The 20,705-nt window shown below is 57.3% G+C and overlaps 2 protein-coding genes across 2 annotated transcripts in view; one reads left to right on the top strand and one right to left on the bottom strand.

Annotated features, from left to right (window-relative positions):
* The window catches only part of EEF1AKMT4 (EEF1A lysine methyltransferase 4), a 30,838-nt gene extending 19,604 nt beyond the window's left edge, over nt 1-11,234 (bottom strand). Inside the window, exon 1 of the mRNA XM_073359201.2 lies at nt 10,938-11,234. Coding sequence (XP_073215302.2) covers nt 10,938-11,160 — 223 coding nt within the window. The 5' untranslated portion in view covers nt 11,161-11,234. The remainder of the gene's footprint in view (nt 1-10,937) is intronic.
* An 841-nt stretch (nt 11,235-12,075) lies between these two features.
* On the top strand, nt 12,076-20,606 carry ALG3 (ALG3 alpha-1,3- mannosyltransferase). Its single transcript, XM_073359200.2, has 9 exons — nt 12,076-12,329; nt 14,742-14,841; nt 15,045-15,192; nt 15,542-15,702; nt 16,890-17,010; nt 17,589-17,794; nt 18,176-18,253; nt 18,602-18,745; nt 20,170-20,606. The coding sequence occupies exons 1-9, from the start codon at nt 12,137-12,139 to the stop codon at nt 20,339-20,341; spliced, it is 1,323 nt and encodes a 440-aa protein (XP_073215301.1). The 5' UTR covers nt 12,076-12,136; the 3' UTR covers nt 20,342-20,606.
* Nucleotides 20,607-20,705: the final 99 nt, after the last annotated feature.

The following is a 20,705-nucleotide window of genomic DNA, read 5'->3' as shown; positions in this document are numbered from 1 at the left end:
CATTGCAGCATAGATGGATCTTCAAAGATTTTATTGCTCAGAATAAAGGGCACCGGCAACAGCTCTGGATACCCTCCCTCAATGCAGTCGGCACACACGGATTGTCAGCAAATTCACCAGCCAAGGTGAGGGACGTGTAGCATAAACTGATGTGCAACTCCGTGATACGCAGACAGCGCATGCCAGCCGGCTCCTCCATGGCTGTTCTCAGGTCCCAAGCCCACGGTTCGCAGCGTATTGTTGCGAGCAAGGACTGTACTCTCATTTGAAGCCTTTTTGGGTCTGTCTATACTGCAGTGCAAGCCCAGGGTTAGCAGAACTCGACCTAGCAGACCCTGGGCTTGAGCATCTAAACACGTTTGTAAGACCAGGAACAATTGAACCTGGGGCTCCAGCATCTACCCTGCATTTTGCAGGCCTGAGTCCAACCACCCACAACTGAGACTTCCCAGCACCCTCGCAGAACGCACTCCCCACAGCCCTTTGTTCGTGATGCAGAGCAGGAAAACTTTACTGTCCAAACCTGAATCTCCAGAGGACACAGAAGGCCAGCCCGTGGTATTTTTTTGGCAGACCCCCAGAGCAGGAGTCCAGTGCGGCTGTATTTACACTGTAAAGCAATAGGGCTTGAACCCTAGGCCCCAGTTTGGCTCAGGCACAAACCCTCCACCCCATGGGGTCCTGGGATGCTGGATCCAAGCCCTGGATTGGTGCAATTTGCACGTAAATGGAAGGGGAGGGTTAGGCTTGAGTCTGAGTTCAAACCCTGGTTTCACGCTGCCATGTAGACGTACTCCGAGGGGCCACAGGAGGAATTCTTCCCGCTTGGAGGTGAGACGGTTCCTCAGTCAACACCAGAAAATGCCTTGATTGTTACTGCACAGAAGCCTCTGGACGGGAATCTAAAGCTCACCCTTACCAGCACTTTGCTCTTCCATTGCCCTTGTCACCCGTAGAGCTCCAAGCCCTTCACAAAGGAGGTCAGTATCATTTCCGGGGAGCAGGGGCGGGGGGGGAGAACCGGTGCAGAGTCCCTGATGTGTCGCAAGCCCTCAGTCCCATCTTCCACTCTGGCCACCCAGGAAGGTGGGGAGGCTTCTGACGCTTTGCCTGGTCCATCCCACTAGAGCGGCGGGGGAGGGACGGCCACATATAAAGCCAGACCAATGGCTGTCTCTAGGGACTTCCTCTGGTCTGCTCCAAACGCCAGGGCTCTAGGAAGTGCAGGGAGGAGCCCCCAAGGGAGCGCCTGGCCCTGCCCTTCGTCCTGTCACTGCAGAGAAAGGGGAGGATGATTGAAGTGGGATTAGCAGTGAGCCAACATTTCCTATGGCCTGAGGAGAGACCCTGCAGGAGGTCTGAGCCCCCTGCTGCTGGACACCTCTCCCGGAGGGGGAAGAGGAAGATGGTGGGAACGGCAGCAGATCCTGAGCACATTTGGGGAGAGGGGACACAGGACAGACTGGGGATCAGCCCTGGGTAAGTGATCATAGGCTGGGGCGGGGAGACCCATCTCTGATGCAGGGATTCAGGGCCTCTGCAAAACCCCCATTCCTCCCTTAAGCACAGAGCCCACAAGGGAGAGGCGCTGCTCAGTCCCAGCCCCGCCTGGAGTAACCTCAGACCTAGCCAGCAGCAGGACACAGCTCCCACCACACAGCCCAGGTGGAGCCCAGCCCTCGCAGAGCAATCCCAGCTTGGCTTGGGCGAAGTGAGCCCCCAGATCCTCGCTGCCAGGCACAGGTGCCGCAGCTCTAGCCCAGTGACAATACCCGGGGGCCACAGGGGCAGTGAACTCCCTCCCACGGACGTTCCCCTTCCAAAGGCTGCCCCATGGTAGCCTCCGCGTGTCGTAGGCTGGGGACTACTGGGGGTGGGGGTTCAGGACTCCTGGGTTCTCTCCCATTTCCTCTCCGCCTCAGTTCTCCCCATGGGCCCTGGGCTCGCTGCAGGCGGAGGAGGGCAGCATGAGCTCTTCTGATAAAGCGAGGCCTCAGAGGACAGCAGAGGGGTGAGCGCGAAGCCCTACTGGGTACAGCACCCACCGGGACCCGGCTGGGGCTCTCGGGCAGAAACTCCCAGGCATCCCCACGGCTCTCGGGTGCAACAGACAGGAGTGCAAGAGTCTCATTAGCAAAGCATGCTGGGAAAGAGCAGCAGGCTTTCCCCACAGATGCTTGAGGGGAGGCAGGGAAGAGGGGCCAGAGAGCAAGGAGACGCAAAGGAGACCAGCCCTAAGCCAGCTCACAGAGGCAGCCCCAACGGCCCAGGGCCTCCCTCACCCCGGGCTCTGCACTCCTGCACATCGGGGCCAGAGTCCAGCATCCTCAGCCTCACTCGAAAGGGCCATGCTGCCCCCTGGTGGCGCTCGGGAGGAATTGGCAGGTACTTGTTTTCTAGAGGTTACCTCTGCAGCAGAAATTCAGGGGTCTCCAATGCACCCCCTGCTGCCAAGGCTGCCCTGGAATAAGGGGGCCCTTGATGGCTTCACAGACGGATATGGTGGAAACACACACAGGCTGCAGCTCTGATCTATGGAATGGGGCGCTCAGGCTGTAGGCCAGAGGCCTGCTTCCCCCATAGAGTCTTGGGAGGACAGGGGAATAAGGGGTGGGCTGGCACATATGGACGTCACCTTAGAGGGATAAGCTACACAAGCCAAGCTGGCATCTTACAGCCCCTTTGCTCCACAAACAGCTTCCTCCTTGGAACGAGGATCCGCACAAGCCCCAAACCACTCACTCGCCCTGCTGGGCCAGTGGCCTGGCTCAAGACCTGCCTGGCACCGACAATGAACATCAGCAAGGGATGTGGCTGAACCAGAGCTGGGCATGGCATGTCCTTGGCTACACTTGCAGCCACATCATGCTCTGTGCCCACCCACCTGCATGTTTCAGAGTAGCAGCCGTGTTAGTCTGTATCTGCAAAAAGAAACGGAGGACTTGTGGCACCTTAGAGACTAACCAATTTATTTGAGCATAAGCTTCCGTGAGCTACAGCTCACTTCATCCGATGCATGCCGTGCATTTCCACTGAATGCATCCGATGAAGTGAGCTGTAGCTCACAAAAGCTTATGCTCAAATAAATTGGTTAGTCTCTAAGGTGCCACAAGTCCTCCTTTTCCACCTGCATGTGTTACTGACACCCACTGTCAGCAAAGGGCATTTCCTGTAGCATAGACCAGCCTTATTAAGAGAGCAGTGAATGACTAGCCAGATAGAGCAGGGGCTGTGGAATACCCAAGGATGGAAGGGGGGGGGGGGAGAAAAGAGGAGAACAGTTAGAACACGCCCACACCTAACACCATCTCAGGACATGTAGGAATATAGGCCACATAAGCCCTAGGTGAGCTACGGTTTTAAATTGAGTTTGGATCTTAGCATGAGTGACTGGCCCAAAGCACGTGACCAAAAAAAGAAATCATGAGAAAGGAGGACTGTTTGTGTTAAACACGTAGTGACCCTTTGGAATAGCAGCATTCCCCGATTTAAGGTTTGGGCTAAGCAACAGAACTAAAGAAAACATGGTTAATTGGGCACCAGGTGCAGTGAATAATTGGTTAGAAACGCTTAGTGCAGTAGTCAGGGACAAAATATGGCAAAGTGAGAGACGGGGAAAAACCTTGACGAGCAGAGTGCAGCCCTAAACTGCTTCCACTGACTTTAGCTAAGGTCCAACCACCAGCAGAGACATTGCTTGCTTGTTAGCAAGCTTTTTGAGTGCTCAGAGCTTTCCCTTGCCCCTCTGGGGGAAGACAGCTCCTGGGCCTGACCTGGCTGGAGTATTCAGGGGATGCTGATCACTGTAGAGAGTGAGAGTGTGCATGGTGATATGCTGCTGCTGGACTGAAATATACCATGTGGTCTGTTTGCGGACCATGTGTGACTGTTGGATGCTGAGCCTAGCAGCCTGCTAGGCAAGGCTGAGAGCTTCTTAACAAGGCTTTTTGAACAGGAGCAGCTAACAGGGGAATGTTCTGAGGTAGTTTAGAGGGGGTGTGGGGGCTACATACACTAACATTCCTTAAACTTAAGCCAAAAAACACCCCCCTCCCCCATAAAAACAAAACAAAGGAACGAGCTGCAGGAGTAAAAAAGAGAATGCAGGCAGAAGTCCAGCAACAGAGTAAGGTCTACACAGTTTATTGCACCCAATGCAGCATGTATGATTACCTGCCCTTTGGACAGGTGGTGTATGTATGCATTCAGTGCAAGGAGCTCCTGGCCCTCAGAGACTGTGTACAGCCTTTGGAGACCAGGGTGGCTGAGCTGGAGGAGCTAAGGGAGACAGAGAGGTACATAGATGAGACTTTCTGGGACACAGTAGAACGGTCCCACCCCTGGTCTGAGAGCCTCTGTGCTGTTGAGGAAGATGAAAGCCTCAGAGAAGGAGAACACCCAATGGAGCAGAGGGAAACGATGCCATAGTTGGGACCCTCCTTCCAGATGATGATGTGGTATCCTCTTGCACTGAGGATACCTCTCCAGGGGAGGGAACTCCAGCTATTAGGAAGAGACAGGTATTAGTAATGGGTGGTTTGATCATTAGAAACATAGATAGCTGGGTTTGTAATGACCATGAGAACTGCATGGTGACTTGCCTGCCTGGTGCAAAGGTTGTGGATCTCTCGAAACATCTAGATGACTTATGTGTAGTGCTGGGGAGGAGCCAGTGGTCGTGGTACATGTAGGTACCAGTGACATAGGGAGAGATACGAGAGAGATCCCGGAGGCCAAATTTAAGCTGCTAGGTAAGAGATTGAAGTCCAGGACCTCCACAGTAGCATTATCCGAAATGCTTCCACGCACAGGGCCAGTTAGACAGGCAGAACTGCAGGGTCTCAATGCGTGGATGAGATGATGGTGTACAGAGGAGGGGTTTACATTTATTAGGAACTGGGGAAACTTTGGGGAAAGGGGGAGCCTATACAGGAAGGATGGGCTCCACCTAAACCAAAATGGAACCAAATTGCTTGCACGTAACATTAAAAAGGTCTTGAGCAGTTTTTAAACTAAGGGCTGGGGGAAAGCCAACATGTGCAGAGGAGCACGTGATTTGGACAGAGACATCCCTTAGAGAATCTCCATTAATAGATCCTCCCCATGTCCGAGTAATGAGGAGAGGATGGATGGATGATAAAATGTAGGGAGGATCTGATGACAGAGTCAAATGAAAAAAAAAAAAGAGACCCATTCATTTACATCATGTAATGGCAGACAGCTAAAAAGTGACAAGTTTATAAAGTGCTTATATACCAGTGCTAGAAGTCTAAATAGTAAGATGGGTGAGTAGAGTGCCTCGTATTAAATGAGGATATTGATATAATAGGCCTCACAGAGACTTGGTGGAATGAGGATAATCAATGGGACCCAGTAATACCAGGGTACAAAATATATCGGAAGGACAGAACTGGTCGTGCTGGTGGGAGAGTGGCGCTACACATGAAAGAAAGCATAGAATCAAATGAATTAAAAAATCTTAAATGAACTAAATTGTACCATAGAATCTCTATGGATAGTAATTCCAAGCTCTAATAAGAATATAGCAGTAGGGATATACTACAGACCACCCGACCAGATGATGATAGTGACTGTGAAATGCTCAGGGAGATCAGAGAGACTATTAAACAAAACACAATAATAATGGGGGATTTCAACTATCCCCATATTGACTGGGTACATGTCACCTCAGGACGGGATGCAGAGGTGAAGTTTGACACCTTAAATGACGGCTTCTTGGAGCAGCTGGTCCCGGAACCCACGAGAGACAATTCTTGATTTAGTTCTAAGTGGAGCAAGAGGTGAGTATAGCCGGACCCCTTGGTAATAGTGACAATAATATAATTAGATTTAGCATCCCTGTCGTGGGGAAAACCACCACAGCAGCCCAACACTGTAGCATTTATTTTCAGAAAGGGGAACTACACAAAACTGAGGAGGTTAGTGAAACACAAATTAAAAAGGTACAGCGCCAAAAGTGAAATCCCTGCAAGCGGCATGGGAACATTTTAAAGGCACCATAATAGAGGCTCAACTTAAATGTACACCCCAAATTAAAAAAAACACACTAAGAGAACCAAAGAAGTGCCAGTGTGGCTAAACAAAGTAAAAGACGCAGTGAGAGGCAAAATGCCTTCCTTTAAAAAAGTGGAAGTTAAATCCTAGTGAGGAAAATAGAAAGGAGCATAAACTCTGGCAAATGAAGTGTAAAAATACAATTAGGAAGGCCAAAAAAGAATTTGAAGTACAGCTAGCCAAAGACTCAAAAAGTAATACCAATTTTTTTTTAAAGTACATCAGAAGCAGGAAGCCTGCTTAACAATCAGTGAGGCCACTGGACGATTGAGATGCTAAAGGAGCACTCAAGGACAATAAGGCCATTGTGGAGAAACCAAATTAATTCTTTGCATCGGACTTCACAGCTGAGAAAGTGAGGGAGATTCCCAAACCTCAGCCATCCTTTTTAGGTGACAAATCTGAGGAACTATCCCAGATTGAGGTGTCATTAGAGGAGGTTTTGGAACAAATTGATAAACTAAACAGTAATAAGTCACCAGGACCAGATGGGATTCACTCAAGAGTTCTGAAGAAACTCAAATGTGAAATTGCAGAACTACTAACTGTAGTCTGCAACCTATCATTTAAATCAGCTTCTGTACCAAATGACTGGAGGATAGCTAATGTGACACCAATTTTTAAAAAGGACTCCAGAGGTTATCCCGGCAATTACAGGCCAGTAAGCCTGACTTCAGCATCAGGCAAACTCGTTGAAACTATAGTAAAGAACAAAATTGTCAGACACATGGATAAACATAATTTGTTGGGAAGAGTAAACATGGTTTTTGTAAATGGAAAGCATACATCAACAATCTACTAGAATTCTCTGAGGGGGTCAACAAGCATGTGGACTAGGGGGATTCAGTGGATATAGTGTACCTAGATTTTCAGAAAGTCTTTGTCAAGGTCCCTCACCAAAGCCTCTTAAGCAAAGTAAGCTGTCATGGGATAAGAGGGAAGGTCCTCTCATGGATTGGTAACGGAGTAAAAGATAGGAAACAAAGGGTAGGAATAAATGGTCAGTTTTCAGAATGGAGAGAGGTAAATAGTGGTGTCCCTCAGGGGTCTGTACTGGGCCCAGTCCTATTCAACGTATTCATAAATGATCTCGAAAAAGGGTAAACAGTGAGGTAGCAAAATTTGCAGATGACACAAAACTACTCAAGATTGTTAAGTCCCAGGCAGACTGTGAAGAGCTACAAAAGGATCTCTCAAAACTGGGTGACTGGGCAACAAAATGGCAGATGAAATTCAGTGTTGATAAATGCAAAGTAATGCACATTGGAAAACAATCCCAACTATACCTATAAAATGATGGGGTCTAAAGTAGCTGTTACCACTCAAGAGAGATCTTGGAGTCATTGTGGATAGTTCTCTGAAAACATCCCCTCAGTGTGCAGCGGCAGTCAAAAAAGCGAACAGAATGTTGGGAATCATTAAGAAAGGGATAGATAAGACAGAAAACATCGTATTGCCCCTATATAAATCCATGGTACACTCACATCTTGAATACCGTGGGCAGATGTGGTCGCCCCATCTCAAAAAAGATACTGGAACAAATTCAGAAAACGGCAACAAAAATTATTAGGGGTATGGAACGGCTGCCGTAAGAGGAGAGATTAATAAGACTGGGACTTTTCAGCTTGGAAAAGAGACAACTAAGGGAATATGATAGAGGTCTATAAAACCATGACTGGTGTGGAGAAAGTAAATAAGGAAGTATTATTTACTCCTTCTCCTAACACAAGAACTAGGGGTCACCCAACAAAATTAATAGGCAGCGGGTTTAAAACAAAAGGAAGTATTTTTCCACACAATGCACAGTCAACCTGTGGAACTCTTTGCCAGAGGATGTTGTGAAGGCCAAGACTATAACAGGGCTCAAAAAATAACTAGATAAGTTCATGGAGGATAGGTCCCTCAGTGGCCATCAGGCAGGAATGGTGTCCTTAGCCTCTGTTTGCCAAAAGCTGGGAATGGGCAACAGGGGACGGATCACTTGATGATCACCTGCTCTGTTCATTCCCTCTGTGGCACCTGGCATTGACCACTGTCGGAAGACAGAACACTGGGCTAGATGGACCTTTGGTCTGACTCAGTACGGCTGTTCTTATGTTCCTGGTGGTAGAATCTGATTATGTTGATATTTTGGATGTAACCAATGCCAAGTGGCCTTTGGACTAATAAAGGAATGCTTGTGTGGAAACTGAGTCATTGTAAAACCTTAATAAACTTACCAGGGTGTCAGGGTTCCTTCCCCACTCTGAACTCTGGGGTACAGATGTGGGGAACCGCATGAAAGGCCCCCTAAGCTTATTTTTACCAGCTTAGGTTAAAAACTTCCCCAAGGCACAAATCCTTCCTTGTCCTTGGATGGGTACTGCTGCCACCACCAAGTGAGTTAAACAAAGATTCAGGAAAAGGACCACTTGGAGTCCTATTCCCCCAAAATACTCCCCTAAGCCTATTCACCCCCTTTCCTGGGGAGGCTTGAGAATAATATCCTAACCAATTGGTTACAAAATTATCCAAGACCCAAAACCCTGGGTCTTGGAACAATGGAAAAATCAGTCAGGTTCTTAAAAAGAACGATTTTATTTAAAGAGAAAACGGTAAAAGAATCACCTCCGCAAACTTAGGCTGGTAGTTAACCTTACACAGAGTAGCAGAAAATACAAAGAGCACAGAGGAACCCCCTCTAGCCTTAAAAAGAAAAGGAGTACTTGTGGCACCTTAGAGTCTAAAATTTATTTGAGCATAAGCTTTTGTGAACTACAGCTCACTTCATCGGATGCATTCAGTGGAAAATACGGGGGGAGATTTTATATATACACACAGGGAACATGAAACAATGGGTGTTACCATACACACTGAAATGAGAGTGATCAGGTAAGGTGAGCTATTACCAGCAGGAGAGAAAAAAAACTTTTTGTAGTGATAATCAAGGTGGATTATAATTTTGCAGATACAGACTAACACGGCTGCTACTCTGAAACCCCTCTAGCCTTAGTTTCAAAGTTACAACAAAACAGGGATAAACCTCCCTCTAGCAAAGGGAAAATTCACAGGTTGAGAAAACAAAGGTAAACTAATACGCCACCCCCGACTGTTACTTACAAATTTGAAATATGAGGGACTTGCTCAGGAAGATTTGGAGAACATGGATTGGCGTCGGGTCCTTCTTAGTCCCAAGAGCAAACACCCACAGAAAATAAAGACCCCAAAACAAAACCTCTTTCCCCCCCCACCAGATTTGAAAGTATCTTTTGTCCCCATTGGTTCCTTTGGTCAGGTGCCAACCAGGTTACTTGAGCTTCTTAACCCCTTACAGGTAAGGAGGAATTTAGGCTACCCCCTATGGTTATGACCCAGGGAAATTTCCAACAGGTTGCAGTGTGGTCAGCTGTCAGCAGCTAACCAGACTGGGAGGCACATTTGAGTCAGTAGGGGGCACTCTCCTCTCCAGGAGAGTGCAGACCCCACTATGCCTCCTCACCAAGTTCACTACAACCCCCCTCAGAAGCAGCCAGTTACTCCCCCAGACAGAGGGAAAGACAGATCCATGTTCTCCCCTGTCTGTCCTGCAGCACTCAGCCCCAGAAAGGCCACGTTCAAGGACCACCGATTCAAAGAGACCTTCTCACACAGCCCAGGCCGAGGTCACCTGACACAGCCCAGGCCTTCCCCACAGCCGCTGGGACGTAATCCAGATGAAACCAGCCATTGATCTTGTTCCCCCAGGCCAGGTGTGCAACTGCCTCCCATTGCTAACACCAGCAGCTGCTCACTCGCCAGTACCTTCCCCTTCCGCACCTGGAAGTGCCCAGCCCAGGGTGGAGATGTGCGTGGGATAAAGGGACGATTCTCTGCTCAGGCTCCCCCCACAATCCCAGCACCACTGGATTTCTCTCCTACAATGATCAGCAATGAAACAGTTAACAACATGAACACTTGATGCGTCATTAGGCTCCAGAGATAACAATCCTGGACATGAGAGGAGGCAGGTCAGGGGTCTCAGAGCTTTCCTTCCTAACTGCCAGCAGGCTCAGGTAGACGAGGCTATGCCAGTACCAGGTTCTCAAGGCTACTTCCCAGGAAGATAGGTCTAACTTCACGTGGCTGAGCTCACTGGGGCCTCTAGGCACTACCTCAGTGTAGAGGGGTCACTACCGCAACCGGCTCCATCCCAGCCCTGTCACTCGGCATCAGGTGCAGGATCACACCGGCTAGCATGTCACCACTGTCCTCTTCTGGCCGCACTGCGTCTGCCCCAACTACACCAGTCCAGCTCCTCAGCCAGGGGGCCCCGGGACAGGCCAGAGCCCAGCATGGTTAAAACATGCTTCAGTCTCATGGCACAGGCATGTCTGAGCCATGTGTTATCCACATCTCCGAGTCACTGGGCCCTGCACAGTCCAAGGGGTGCAGCACTACCCAGGGACATGGCTCAGTCCCATTCGCCTTACGGAGCTAGTCCCAGGTCCCCCACTGAGGGAGCGTCTCCTAGGGCAGACCAGTCCCCCCAGGCTCCCGGGAGGCTGCAGCTCTCTCAGGGCGCAAGCCCTGACGTTACCGCAACTCCGGGGGGCACCCTTCGCAGAGAAGAAAGGCACCATCAGTGTTTTGTTTATGGAGGACCTACAATACACCGAAAGCGCGGGGGGGGTGGGGGGGAAGGTATCTTAGTGCCGGGCAGTGGAAATACGTGTCATCCCGCGCGGGGACCCCCAGCACAAACCCACCCCCAAGATCCAGCCCCGCAGAGGAAAACGGGGACAGAGGCCGGGGTGCCCCTAACCCAGCCCCAGGCGCCGGTCCGCGGGAGGGAGGTGTAAGCCCCGATGAGGCTGAGGGGTAGCCCCGGGGGGGGTTTCACTCACCCAGCACCAGGATCCGGTCCCCCGGGCGCAGCTCCGCCTCCAGCTGCTGGCGGAAGCAGGATAAGCCCCCAAACCACTCAGCCGCAGTAGCCCCCGCCTGGCGGTACCGCGAATCCCAGAAGCGCCGGTCCCGGTACCGGAGGTTAGAGTCCGGCAGCCAGGGAAGATCCAGGCTCCCGGAGCCAGGGGCGCGGCGGCGGCTGCTATCTGAGGGCGGGGCCATCGATCAGGGGGCGTGGCCGATCTGCAGCTGGTCGCTGAAACCGAACCTGCCGCCTCCCACGTGTATCCCCCCAAAAACGTGGCACTTCCGGGCCGGGTTTGGTGCAACGCTGAAAACACTCCGTCCGGAAACCAACCCCTTCCTATCCGTCCCCGCCGGCAGGCCGAGCCCGTGGGAGGGGACCCTGTGGCCAGCTCCCAGGGGACGGAAAGAGGAGGGGATGTTGCCTCCTGGGGACCCCCTTCCTCCTGGGGACCCCCACCACTCCGTGCTGCCCCCACCACGCCCTGCGTCCTCACCCCTGTGTTACCACCCCCCGGCCCTTCTGTCACCCCCATGCACGACATAGCCCACCCCCTGGACGCCGGGGTCAGGGGCACCGCTTAATCATGGTACGTTTAGGCCCACAGGTACCAGGACCGTAGCCCAGAATGCAGCCCCTCGGGGGCAGGGGTGGGGCAGGACACTTGTTGATCCAGCGACCCCCCCCACACACACACAGCAGTGAAATGCAGCCGCCTCTGGGCCGAGGTGCGTCAGCTGCTTCCCCAGACCCTGCCCACCAGGGCTGCAAGGGAAGATGATTCCTGTGTTCCCAACACCAGCCACTGGGGACTCAGGGAGCCTTGCTTGGTCGGGACATTTAAAGACGCGGCAAACAGCTGCGCCAGCCCCAGCGCTCTCACCAGCAGGCCACGCTGCCCTCCCACAGCCCGGAGTCCCCCGATCTCTGTGTCCCCCGCCCCGCCAACTTTGCCTCTCTCCGGCCAGCCCCAGGCAACACGTGGCTGGGTCCAGGGCAAGCTCCTGACATGGCCCCATCGCAGCCCGGCAGGCAGATCCCGTCCCCCGTTTTCCTCGGGCCTGGGGGACCGGCCGCCCTGGGAGGGCTGCGTGTTTCCTCCCGAAGTGGGGGAGCCCTTAGCCGGTGACACCGGGGCCAGGAGTCGGCCGCCTGGCCCGCGCAGTGCGGGCGATGGCTCCCGCTCCCGGCTCGGGGCCGCGGCGGAAAGGGGCGGCGGGGCCGGGCTCGCTGCGCCAGAGCCTGCGGCGAGCCTGGCAGGAGAAGCACCGGGTGCTCCTGGCGCCCCAGTACACGGGGCTGGTGGCCGCCTGGCTCTGCCTGGCGGAGGTGGGGGTTACGCACTGGGTCATTCGCAGGGTGGCATGTGAGTGGCCTGGCGCATTTCCTACGGGGCGGCGAGGCGGGCTGGGCCGGCCCGGGACAGGCCCCGAACCTGGGACCCAGGGCTGGGCTAGCAGGGGGCTGCGGGTCGGGAGTGAGGGGCGCTGGCAGAGCTGGGTGTGGGGAGCCCAGGGCTGGGCTAGCAGGGGCTGCGGGTTGGGAGTGAGGGGCTCCGGCAGAGCTGGGAGTGGGGAGCCCAGGGCTGGGCTAGCAGGGGGCTGCGGGTCGGGAGTGAGGGGCGCTGGCAGAGCTGGGTGTGGGGAGCCCAGGGCTGGGCTAGCAGGGGGCTGCGGGTCGGGAGTGAGGGGCTCCGGCAGAGCTGGGAGTGGGGAGCCCAGGGCTGGGCTAGCAGGGGGCTGCGGGTTGGGAGTGAGGGGCTCCGGCAGAGTTGGGTGTGGGGAGCCCAGGGCTGGGCTAGCAGGGGCTGCAGGTCGGGAGTGAGGGGCTCCGGCAGAGCTGGGAGTGGGGAGCCCAGGGCTGGGGGAGCAGGGGGCTGCGGGTCGGGAGTGAGGGGCATTGGCAGAGCTGGGTGTGGGGAGCCCAGGGCTGGGCTAACAGGGGGCTGCGGGTCGGGAGTGAGGGGCTCCGGCAGAGCTGGGAGTGGGGAGCCCAGGGCTGGGGGAGCAGGGGGCTGCGGGTCGGGAGTGAGGGGCATTGGCAGAGTTGGGAGTGGGGAGCCCAGGGCTGGGCTAACAGGGGGCTGCGGGTCGGGAGTGAGGGGCTCCGGCAGAGTTGGGTGTGGGGAGCCCAGGGCTGGGCTAGCAGGGGCTGCAGGTCGGGAGTGAGGGGCTCCGGCAGAGCTGGGAGTGGGGAGCCCAGGGCTGGGCTAGCAGGGGGCTGCGGGTTGGGAGTGAGGGGCTCCGGCAGAGCTGGGTGTGGGGAGCCCAGGGCTGGCACCAGGGGGCTGCGGGTCGGGAGTGAGGGGCTCCGGCAGAGCTGGGTGTGGGGAGTCCAGGGCTGGGGGAGCAGGGGGCTGCGGGTCGGGAGTGAGGGGCATTGGCAGAGCTGGGTGTGGGGAGCCCAGGGCTGGGCTAACAGGGGGCTGCGGGTCGGGAGTGAGGGGCACCGGCAGAGCTGGGTGTGGGGAGCCCAGGGCTGGGCTAACAGGGGGCTGCGGGTTGGGAGTGAGGGGCTCCGGCAGAGTTGGGTGTGGGGAGCCCAGGGCTGGGCTAGCAGGGGCTGCGGGTTGGGAGTGAGGGGCTCCGGCAGAGCTGGGTGTGGGGAGCCCAGGGCTGGGCTAGCAGGGGGCTGTGGGTTGGGAGGGAGGGGCTCCGGCAGAGCTGGGAGTGGGGAGCCCAGGGCTGGGCTAGCAGGGGGCTGCGGGTTGGGAGTGAGGGGCTCCGGCAGAGCTGGGTGTCGGGAGCCCAGGGCTGGGCTAGCAGGGGGCTGCGGGTTGGGAGTGAGGGGCTCCGGCAGAGCTGGGAGTGGGGAGCCCAGGGCTGGGCTAGCAGGGGGCTGCGGGTTGGGAGTGAGGGGCTCCGGCAGAGCTGGGTGTGGGGAGCCCAGGGCTGGGCTAGCAGGGGGCTGCGGGTTGGGAGTGAGGGGCTCCGGCAGAGCTGGGAGTGGGGAGCCCAGGGCTGGGCTAGCAGGGGGCTGCGGGTTGGGAGTGAGGGGCTCCGGCAGAGTTGGGAGTGGGGAGCCCAGGGCTGGCACCAGGGGGCTGCGGGTCGGGAGTGAGGGGCTCCGGCAGAGTTGGGTGTGGGGAGCCCAGGGCTGGGCTAACAGGGGGCTGCGGGTCGGGAGTGAGGGGCTCCGGCAGAGCTGGGTGTGGGGAGTCCAGGGCTGGGGGAGCAGGGGGCTGCGGGTCGGGAATGAGGGGCATTGGCAGAGCTGGGTGTGGGGAGCCCAGGGCTGGGCTAACAGGGGGCTGCGGGTCGGGAGTGAGGGGCATTGGCAGAGCTGGGTGTGGGGAGCCCAGGGCTGGGATAACAGGGACTGCGGGTCAGGACTGAGGGGCATTGGCAGAGCTGGGGTGGGGGAACCTCGAGGCTGCTGTGGGCTAGTTTTTCACTGTTAATTCAAATTCAAGCTTCTGACCCTCCATGTCCCGCCCCGCCCCCCAGCTCCTCTCACTCGCTCCCCGCCTTCTTTCTCAGCTTTGTCTCCTCCCATTTGCCCCTTCACAGTTAATTCACTGGAACAGCCCCCTGCCCAGCTCCCCGCCTGGCCCTCCCTGTGATCTCTCCTTACTTTACCCTGTAGTGCCGGTCTCCAGCTCTGTGCCTGGCTGCTCCTCTGGTGTTACCGAGTTGGGAAGTCCCATGGGGCAAGGACCTGGCTTGGTGCCCATCTCCCACCCCGTAGGGTTGGGGAATGACCATGTTTTCTTAGCCCCCTCCTAGCAGCTGTCTGTGTGGAGACGCTGCTGAGTGTGAGCCGCGTGCTCTCCCCACAGACACAGAGATCGACTGGAAAGCCTACATGGATGAGGTGGAGGGAGTCGTTAACGGGACCTTCGATTACACCCAGCTGAAGGGAGATACCGGGCCCCTGGTGTGAGTATAGGAAGGGCTGGGAGGGAGCTGGGGACTTGGGAGACCAATCCTGGGGGCCGGGGCTTCCTGCTGGCTAAGGAAGTGTGTGTCTAAGGTGGATAGGGCCTGTCTCTTTTGGGAGGGGGCTGTCCATTGGCCAGGTCCCCTTCCCTCCTGCAGTGGCCCAGACTGCCCCGGCCCCTCACTCCCGTCTCTCTCTGTAGTTACCCCGCCGGGTTTGTTTACATCTTCCTGGGTCTCTACTACATCACCAGCCGCGGCACCAACATCCGTCTGGCGCAGTATCTCTTCGCCGCGCTCTATCTCGTGACGCTGCTGCTTGTCTTCCGCATCTACAGCCGGACCAGAAAGGTGAGACGCTACTTGTAGCCACCCGGCCAGGGCCAAAGCCCCCTGGGGCTCAAGGGAGCAATCACAACTCCAGCTTCCGAGCACATCCGCCCTGTGCGGGGCTGCGGGTCGGGAGTGAGGGGCATTGGCAGAGATGGGGGAGCCCAGGGCTGGGATAACAGGGGTTGCAGGCTGGGACTGAGGGGCACTGGCAGAGATGTGGGGGATCCTAGGACTGGAATAGCAGGGGGCTGTGGGTTGGGACTGAGGGGCATTGGCAGTGCTGGGATACCAGGGGGTGGTGGCTCAGGACTGACGAGTATCGGGGGCCTGGGACTGCAGTGATGGCAGCCCCTGTCTCTGCTCGTAGGTCCCCCCCTATGTTTTCTTCTTCATGTGCTGCGCCTCCTACCGCATCCACTCCATCTACATCCTGCGACTCTTTAACGACCCCGTCGCCATGGCCATCCTCTTCCTTGCAGTCAACCTCTTCCTGGAAGAGCGCTGGTCCTGGGGCTGCTGCTTCTTCAGGTGCGTCCCCCCTAAACCACAAGGCCTGAGCCTCTGGACCCCTTCCTTTGGCTGGGGAGTGTCGGATTCTCTTGGGTTGTTCTGGGTCAGGACTGACCCCTCCCTGCTCCAGAACACGAGGCCTCTGGGGCTGAGGAGCGCAGCGAGTCCACGCTAGGGGTGGTCGCTGCTCCCAGGAGCTCTCGGTCACAGATAGAGCTCTGGGAAGGGGAACGAGCCCAGGTGACTTCTGCGCAGATCAGCAGGATTGACTCCAGCAGCATGACAGAGGTTGGGCTCTAAGCGTCCATCTACCCTGCAGCTAGATACCCATGTCTGGCCCAAGTCAGGTGGCAGCGTGGATGTGCCCTCAGGGGGACTGAGACATGGGTAGGGCAGGGTCCCTCAAGTCCGCTGTGCACAGGAATTAGCATTGGGAGCCTTAGCAGAGCAGAGGGGATGAGGAGGGGCAACGCCAAGCAGATGAGGGAGGAGCAGGAGCAGAGCTTGGGTGGCTGTGATGTTGGAGGAGGAGCCAGTGGAGGGATCCCCTACTGGGAGTGACCTGATCAAACCCCTGGGCCAGGACAAGGCCTCTCGGGGCAGGACTTTGTGCAGGCTGGAGGGAGGGGGGGGGGCATTTGGGAGGCCAGAGAGGAGGAGGCAGCAGTGGCCCATTCAGGACATTTGGCTGTGGGGATGGAGAGGAAAGAACGGATTTTGGAGATGCTGAGCATGGAGAAGCAGCAGGATTTGGAAACAGCCCAGATGCATAAGCCATGGGCGAGGGCAGAATCGGACACAACCCCACATGCCCCCGACAGCACCTGTCTGAGCCAGTCGAGCTGCGATTGGCCGGATCCCCATGCCCCTGACAGCACCCAACTGAGCCGCTCGGCCTGCGTTTTCGGGGACGCCACATCTAACCCCTCAGCCCGCATCCTCTGACAGGGACAGTTCGTTCCCCTGGCTCCGCTCCCCTCAGGATGGGCAGCTGCCGGTCTCCTCTCACCGTCTGTCTTGTCATTTCATCCAGGGCCCTCCCCCACCAGCCTCAGCACCATTACAGCGCTGGAACAGGGTCCGCTAGGGCTGTGGGGGCCTGCAGTCAGGATCGGGGCCGTTCTGCGCAGGGTCAGGGCCAGGGAGGGGTGGCACCCCGCAGGCAGGGCCCTGGTGAGCCGGAGTGACTCTCTCTCTCCCCTCAGCCTGGCCGTGTCGGTGAAGATGAACGTCCTGCTCTTTGCTCCAGGGCTCCTCTTCCTGCTTCTCTGGCGCTTCGGCCCCCTGGGCACCATCCCCAAGCTCTCCATCTGTGCGCTGCTGCAGGTAACCCACCCCGTGGGCCTGGCCCAGCCCAGGCGAACGCTGGGGCCCTGCATAGCCGAGGCGAGCTGCGTGGCCAGCCTGGTCTGTGGGTCTCTGATGCCTCCTGCATGGATGCACCTGACTCTGCCAGGCTGATCCCAAGAGGCCCAGCACCCAGAGACGCACGGGGCAAATCAGGACAGTGGATGGGTGGGTAGAGAGGGAGCCTGGGGCAAAGACCATCCCCACCCAGAGCCCCCTCACAAACTCGCACTTAGTATCCCCAGCTGTTCAGTGTCCCCCCAGCCAAGGAGCCTGGGGGCCCAAATTCACACAGGACATGACCGGAGCAGCAAGCAGGAGAACACAGTGTTTGCTTCTTCCTGCAGCTCTGCCAATGTCCCTGCTCCCCCCACACCTCTGCCAATGCCCCTCAACCCCGACCCACAGACCCTTGCTATCCCAGCCCTGGGCTTTCCCCATTCAGCTCTGCTGATGCCCATCAGTCCCGACCCCCAGCACTTAGGGGTGTCTGGCGAGGTACCTGGGACAGTCCTGGCTGGGGAGCTGCTCTCATGGTTTGGGGATCTCACTTGCAGGTGGTCCTGGGGCTGCCCTTCCTGCTGGAGAACCCTGTTGGGTACGTGACCCGCTCTTTCGACCTGGGCCGCCAGTTCCTTTTCAAGTGGACGGTGAACTGGCGGTTCCTGCCAGAGGAGGTTTTCCAGCATCGGGCCTTCCACCTGGCACTTCTCGCAGCCCACCTGGGCGCCCTGGGACTCTTTGCACTGCATCGGTGGCACAGGTGAGACCCCAGCATGGAACGGGGCGCTGGGTACAGAGCAGCTGATCCCTGAGGTTTCCCTGCAGCCCCTACACTGCCAGGTGGTTTGGAGAGGAGGCTGAGGCAGCCCACCCCCACAGATCCCTGCCTGGCTGGGCTACCGGGAGCATAGCGTTAAATAGCTTCCATTGCACTGGGGCTATGGAGTTTGGGGGGAAGCGGGGGAAGGGAGAACTTTAGTCCATTTTTGGGGCCTTCCCTATTCAGACCTGGGCCCCCGGCTCTATGAAGCCATTGCTGGCTGTATAGTCTCAGAGGGGCCAGTTCATGGCCCGGGGGGTCTGCAGCCTCTCTGCCGGGATTGGGCTTGAAGGGTCCTGTGCTCGTCCTTCTTCCCTGCAGGTCTGAGGGGAGTCTCTTGTCACTGCTGAAGGATCCAGCAGAGAGGAAGAGTCCGCCCCAGCCCCTGACAGCCAACCATATCCTTACACTGGAGCTGGCGATGGAGGCTAGGGCAGGGCAGCCCTGGCCGGCCAGGGAGTGCTTGAAGGCCATGGGCTTGAGGAGGCCTCGGTGCAAGCATCTCCAGGCTCCCAGCCATGCGGCGCTGGGGAGACCCAGGCGTCCTGGGGCCTCCCAGTCCCACAGCCCGGAGCGGCGTGGCTGTTTGGGAGCTTCCCCCACACTGGGTTAGGAGGGGGGACGCAGCCACTCCCTGTGCAGCCTTGTGGCTCTGGGATTCTGTCACGTGCTGGGAGCCCCACCCTGGGCTGGGAAGACAGTAGCCCTGGAGCCAGCAGCTCCGTTCCTCCTTAACGGCAGCGCACAGGTCGTCTTCGTTCTCTTCACCTCCAACTTCATCGGCGTTTGCTGCAGCCGGTCCCTGCACTATCAGTTCTACGTGTGGTATTTCCACACCCTGCCCTACCTGCTGTGGTGCACCCCTGCCGGGAAGCTCAGCCACCTGCTGAGGTACGTGCCTGGGAGGGGAGTGGGGTCGACCTACCTTTGTGCCTCAGTGTGCTGTCCCCAGCTCCTGGGAATCCCTCCCGCTGCTGGTACTGCACAGGGCAGGCCCTGGCCTTCAGTGGTGCCATAAACTTGAGCAAATGAGGGGCTGTGTGGGTTCCTCCCGGGTAATTATGCACATCGCAACTCTGCTTGATTCGTCATCTCTGCTGAGGAAAGGGCCAGGGCCAGGATCGCAGGGGCTGTGGGTCAGGAGTGAGGAGTATCGGCAGATCTGTGTGATGGGGAACCCAGGGCTGGGATAGCAGGGGGCTGTGGGTCAGGAGTGAGGAGTATCGGCAGATCTGTGTGATGGGGAACCCAGGGCTGGGATAGCAGGGGGCTGTGGGTCAGAAGTGAGGGGTAGCGGCAGATCCGTGTGATGGGGAACCCAGGGCTGGGATAGCAGGGGGCTGTGGGTCAGAAGTGAGGGGTATTGGCCGATCTGTGTGATGGGGAGCCCAGGGCTGGGATAGCAGGGGGCTGTGGGTCAGGAGTGAGGGGTAGCGGCAGATCCGTATGACAGGGGGAGCCCAGGGCCAGGATCGCAGGGGCTGTGGGTCAGGAGTGAGGAGTATCGGCAGATCTGTGTGATGGGGAACCCAGGGCTGGGATAGCAGGGGGCTGTGGGTCAGGAGTGAGGGGTAGCGGCAGATCCGTATGACAGGGGGAGCCCAGGGCTGGGATAGTGGGGGCTGTGGGTCGGGAGTGAGGGGTATTGGCCGATCTGTGTGATGGGGAGCCCAGGGCTGGGATAGCAGGGGGCTGTGGGTCAGGAGTGAGGGGTAGCGGCAGATCCGTATGACAGGGGGAGCCCAGGGCTGGGATAGTGGGGGCTGTGGGTCGGGAGTGAGGGGTATTGGCCGATCTGTGTGATGGGGAGCCCAGGGCTGGGATAGTGGGGGCTGTGGGTCGGGAGTGAGGGGTATTGGCCGATCTGTGTGATGGGGAGCCCAGGGCTGGGATAGTGGGGGCTGCGGGTTGGGAGTGAGGGGTATTGGCCAATCTTTGTGACAGGGGGAGCCCAGAGCTGGGGTTGCGGGGGGCTGTGGGTTGGGAGTGAGGGATATCAGCAGATCTGTGTGACGGGGAGCCCAGGGCTGGGATAGTGAGGGGTAGCAGCAGATCTGTATGACAGGGGGAGCCCAGGGCTGGGATAACTGAGCGCTGTGGGTCAGGAGTGAGGGGTATTGGCCGATCTGTGTGACGGGGAGCCCAGGGCTGGGATAGCGGGGGGCTGTGGGTTGGGAGTGAGGGGTATTGGCCGATCTGCGTGACGGGGAGCCCCCCAGGGCTGGGATAGCAGGGTGAGGAGCTGAAGGCTGTTATCCCTCCTGTGGGGGAGGGACCTGACTCCCCAGCACTGACTCAGTTCTCTCCCATTGCAGGGTGCTAATCCTGGGCCTCATCGAGCTCTCCTGGAACACGTACCCCTCCACACTTTGCAGCTCAGCTTTCCTGCACGTGTGTCACGGGATGATCCTGCTGCAGCTCTGGTACGGCACCACTGCCCCCCTGGAGCCACAGAAAACGACCCCCTCCCTGAAAAAGACACAGTGAGACCGTGGGCAGCTGGATGATGGGACCTGCAGCCCCTCCCCCTGGGAGCTGGAACTGGATATTCTGCCTGGGCGGGACGATGCCCTGGGCTGGTAGCCCTGGCTGCTGAATTTCCAGGCTGTTCTGCAGGTGCCGCTCAGCTGGTGGCACTGCCTGTCCTACCCGGTGGCTGAGTGGAGCAGGCCCCCCCTGGGGACACCTCTTACGTGGGATTTCCTCAATAAACGTGGCAATGTCCCGTGGGCTCTCCTGACCCCGGCCTGCAGTCTGGCCCTGGCCTGCAGTGATCAGTCTGGCCCCTGCTGCTGTTGGGGCAGAGGCACCATTTCACAGGACGGAGCAGCTGCCCTGCTGTTTGGGGGGA

Source organism: Lepidochelys kempii, chromosome 9, assembly GCF_965140285.1.
Source record: "Lepidochelys kempii isolate rLepKem1 chromosome 9, rLepKem1.hap1, whole genome shotgun sequence".
Taxonomy (NCBI): domain Eukaryota; kingdom Metazoa; phylum Chordata; order Testudines; family Cheloniidae; genus Lepidochelys; species Lepidochelys kempii.
This window is presented reverse-complemented; position numbering and strand designations above follow the sequence as displayed.

Bases quoted from the DNA above. Each gene is read 5' to 3' on its own strand.
- ALG3 (XM_073359200.2), top strand. From the start codon at position 12,137: ATGGCTCCCGCTCCCGGCTCGGGGCCGCGGCGGAAAGGGGCGGCGGGG. The intron at 14,842-15,044 runs GTGAGTATAGGA...CTCTCTCTGTAG, and splicing joins GGAGATACCGGGCCCCTGGT to TTACCCCGCCGGGTTTGTTT. The intron at 15,193-15,541 runs GTGAGACGCTAC...CTCTGCTCGTAG, and splicing joins TCTACAGCCGGACCAGAAAG to GTCCCCCCCTATGTTTTCTT.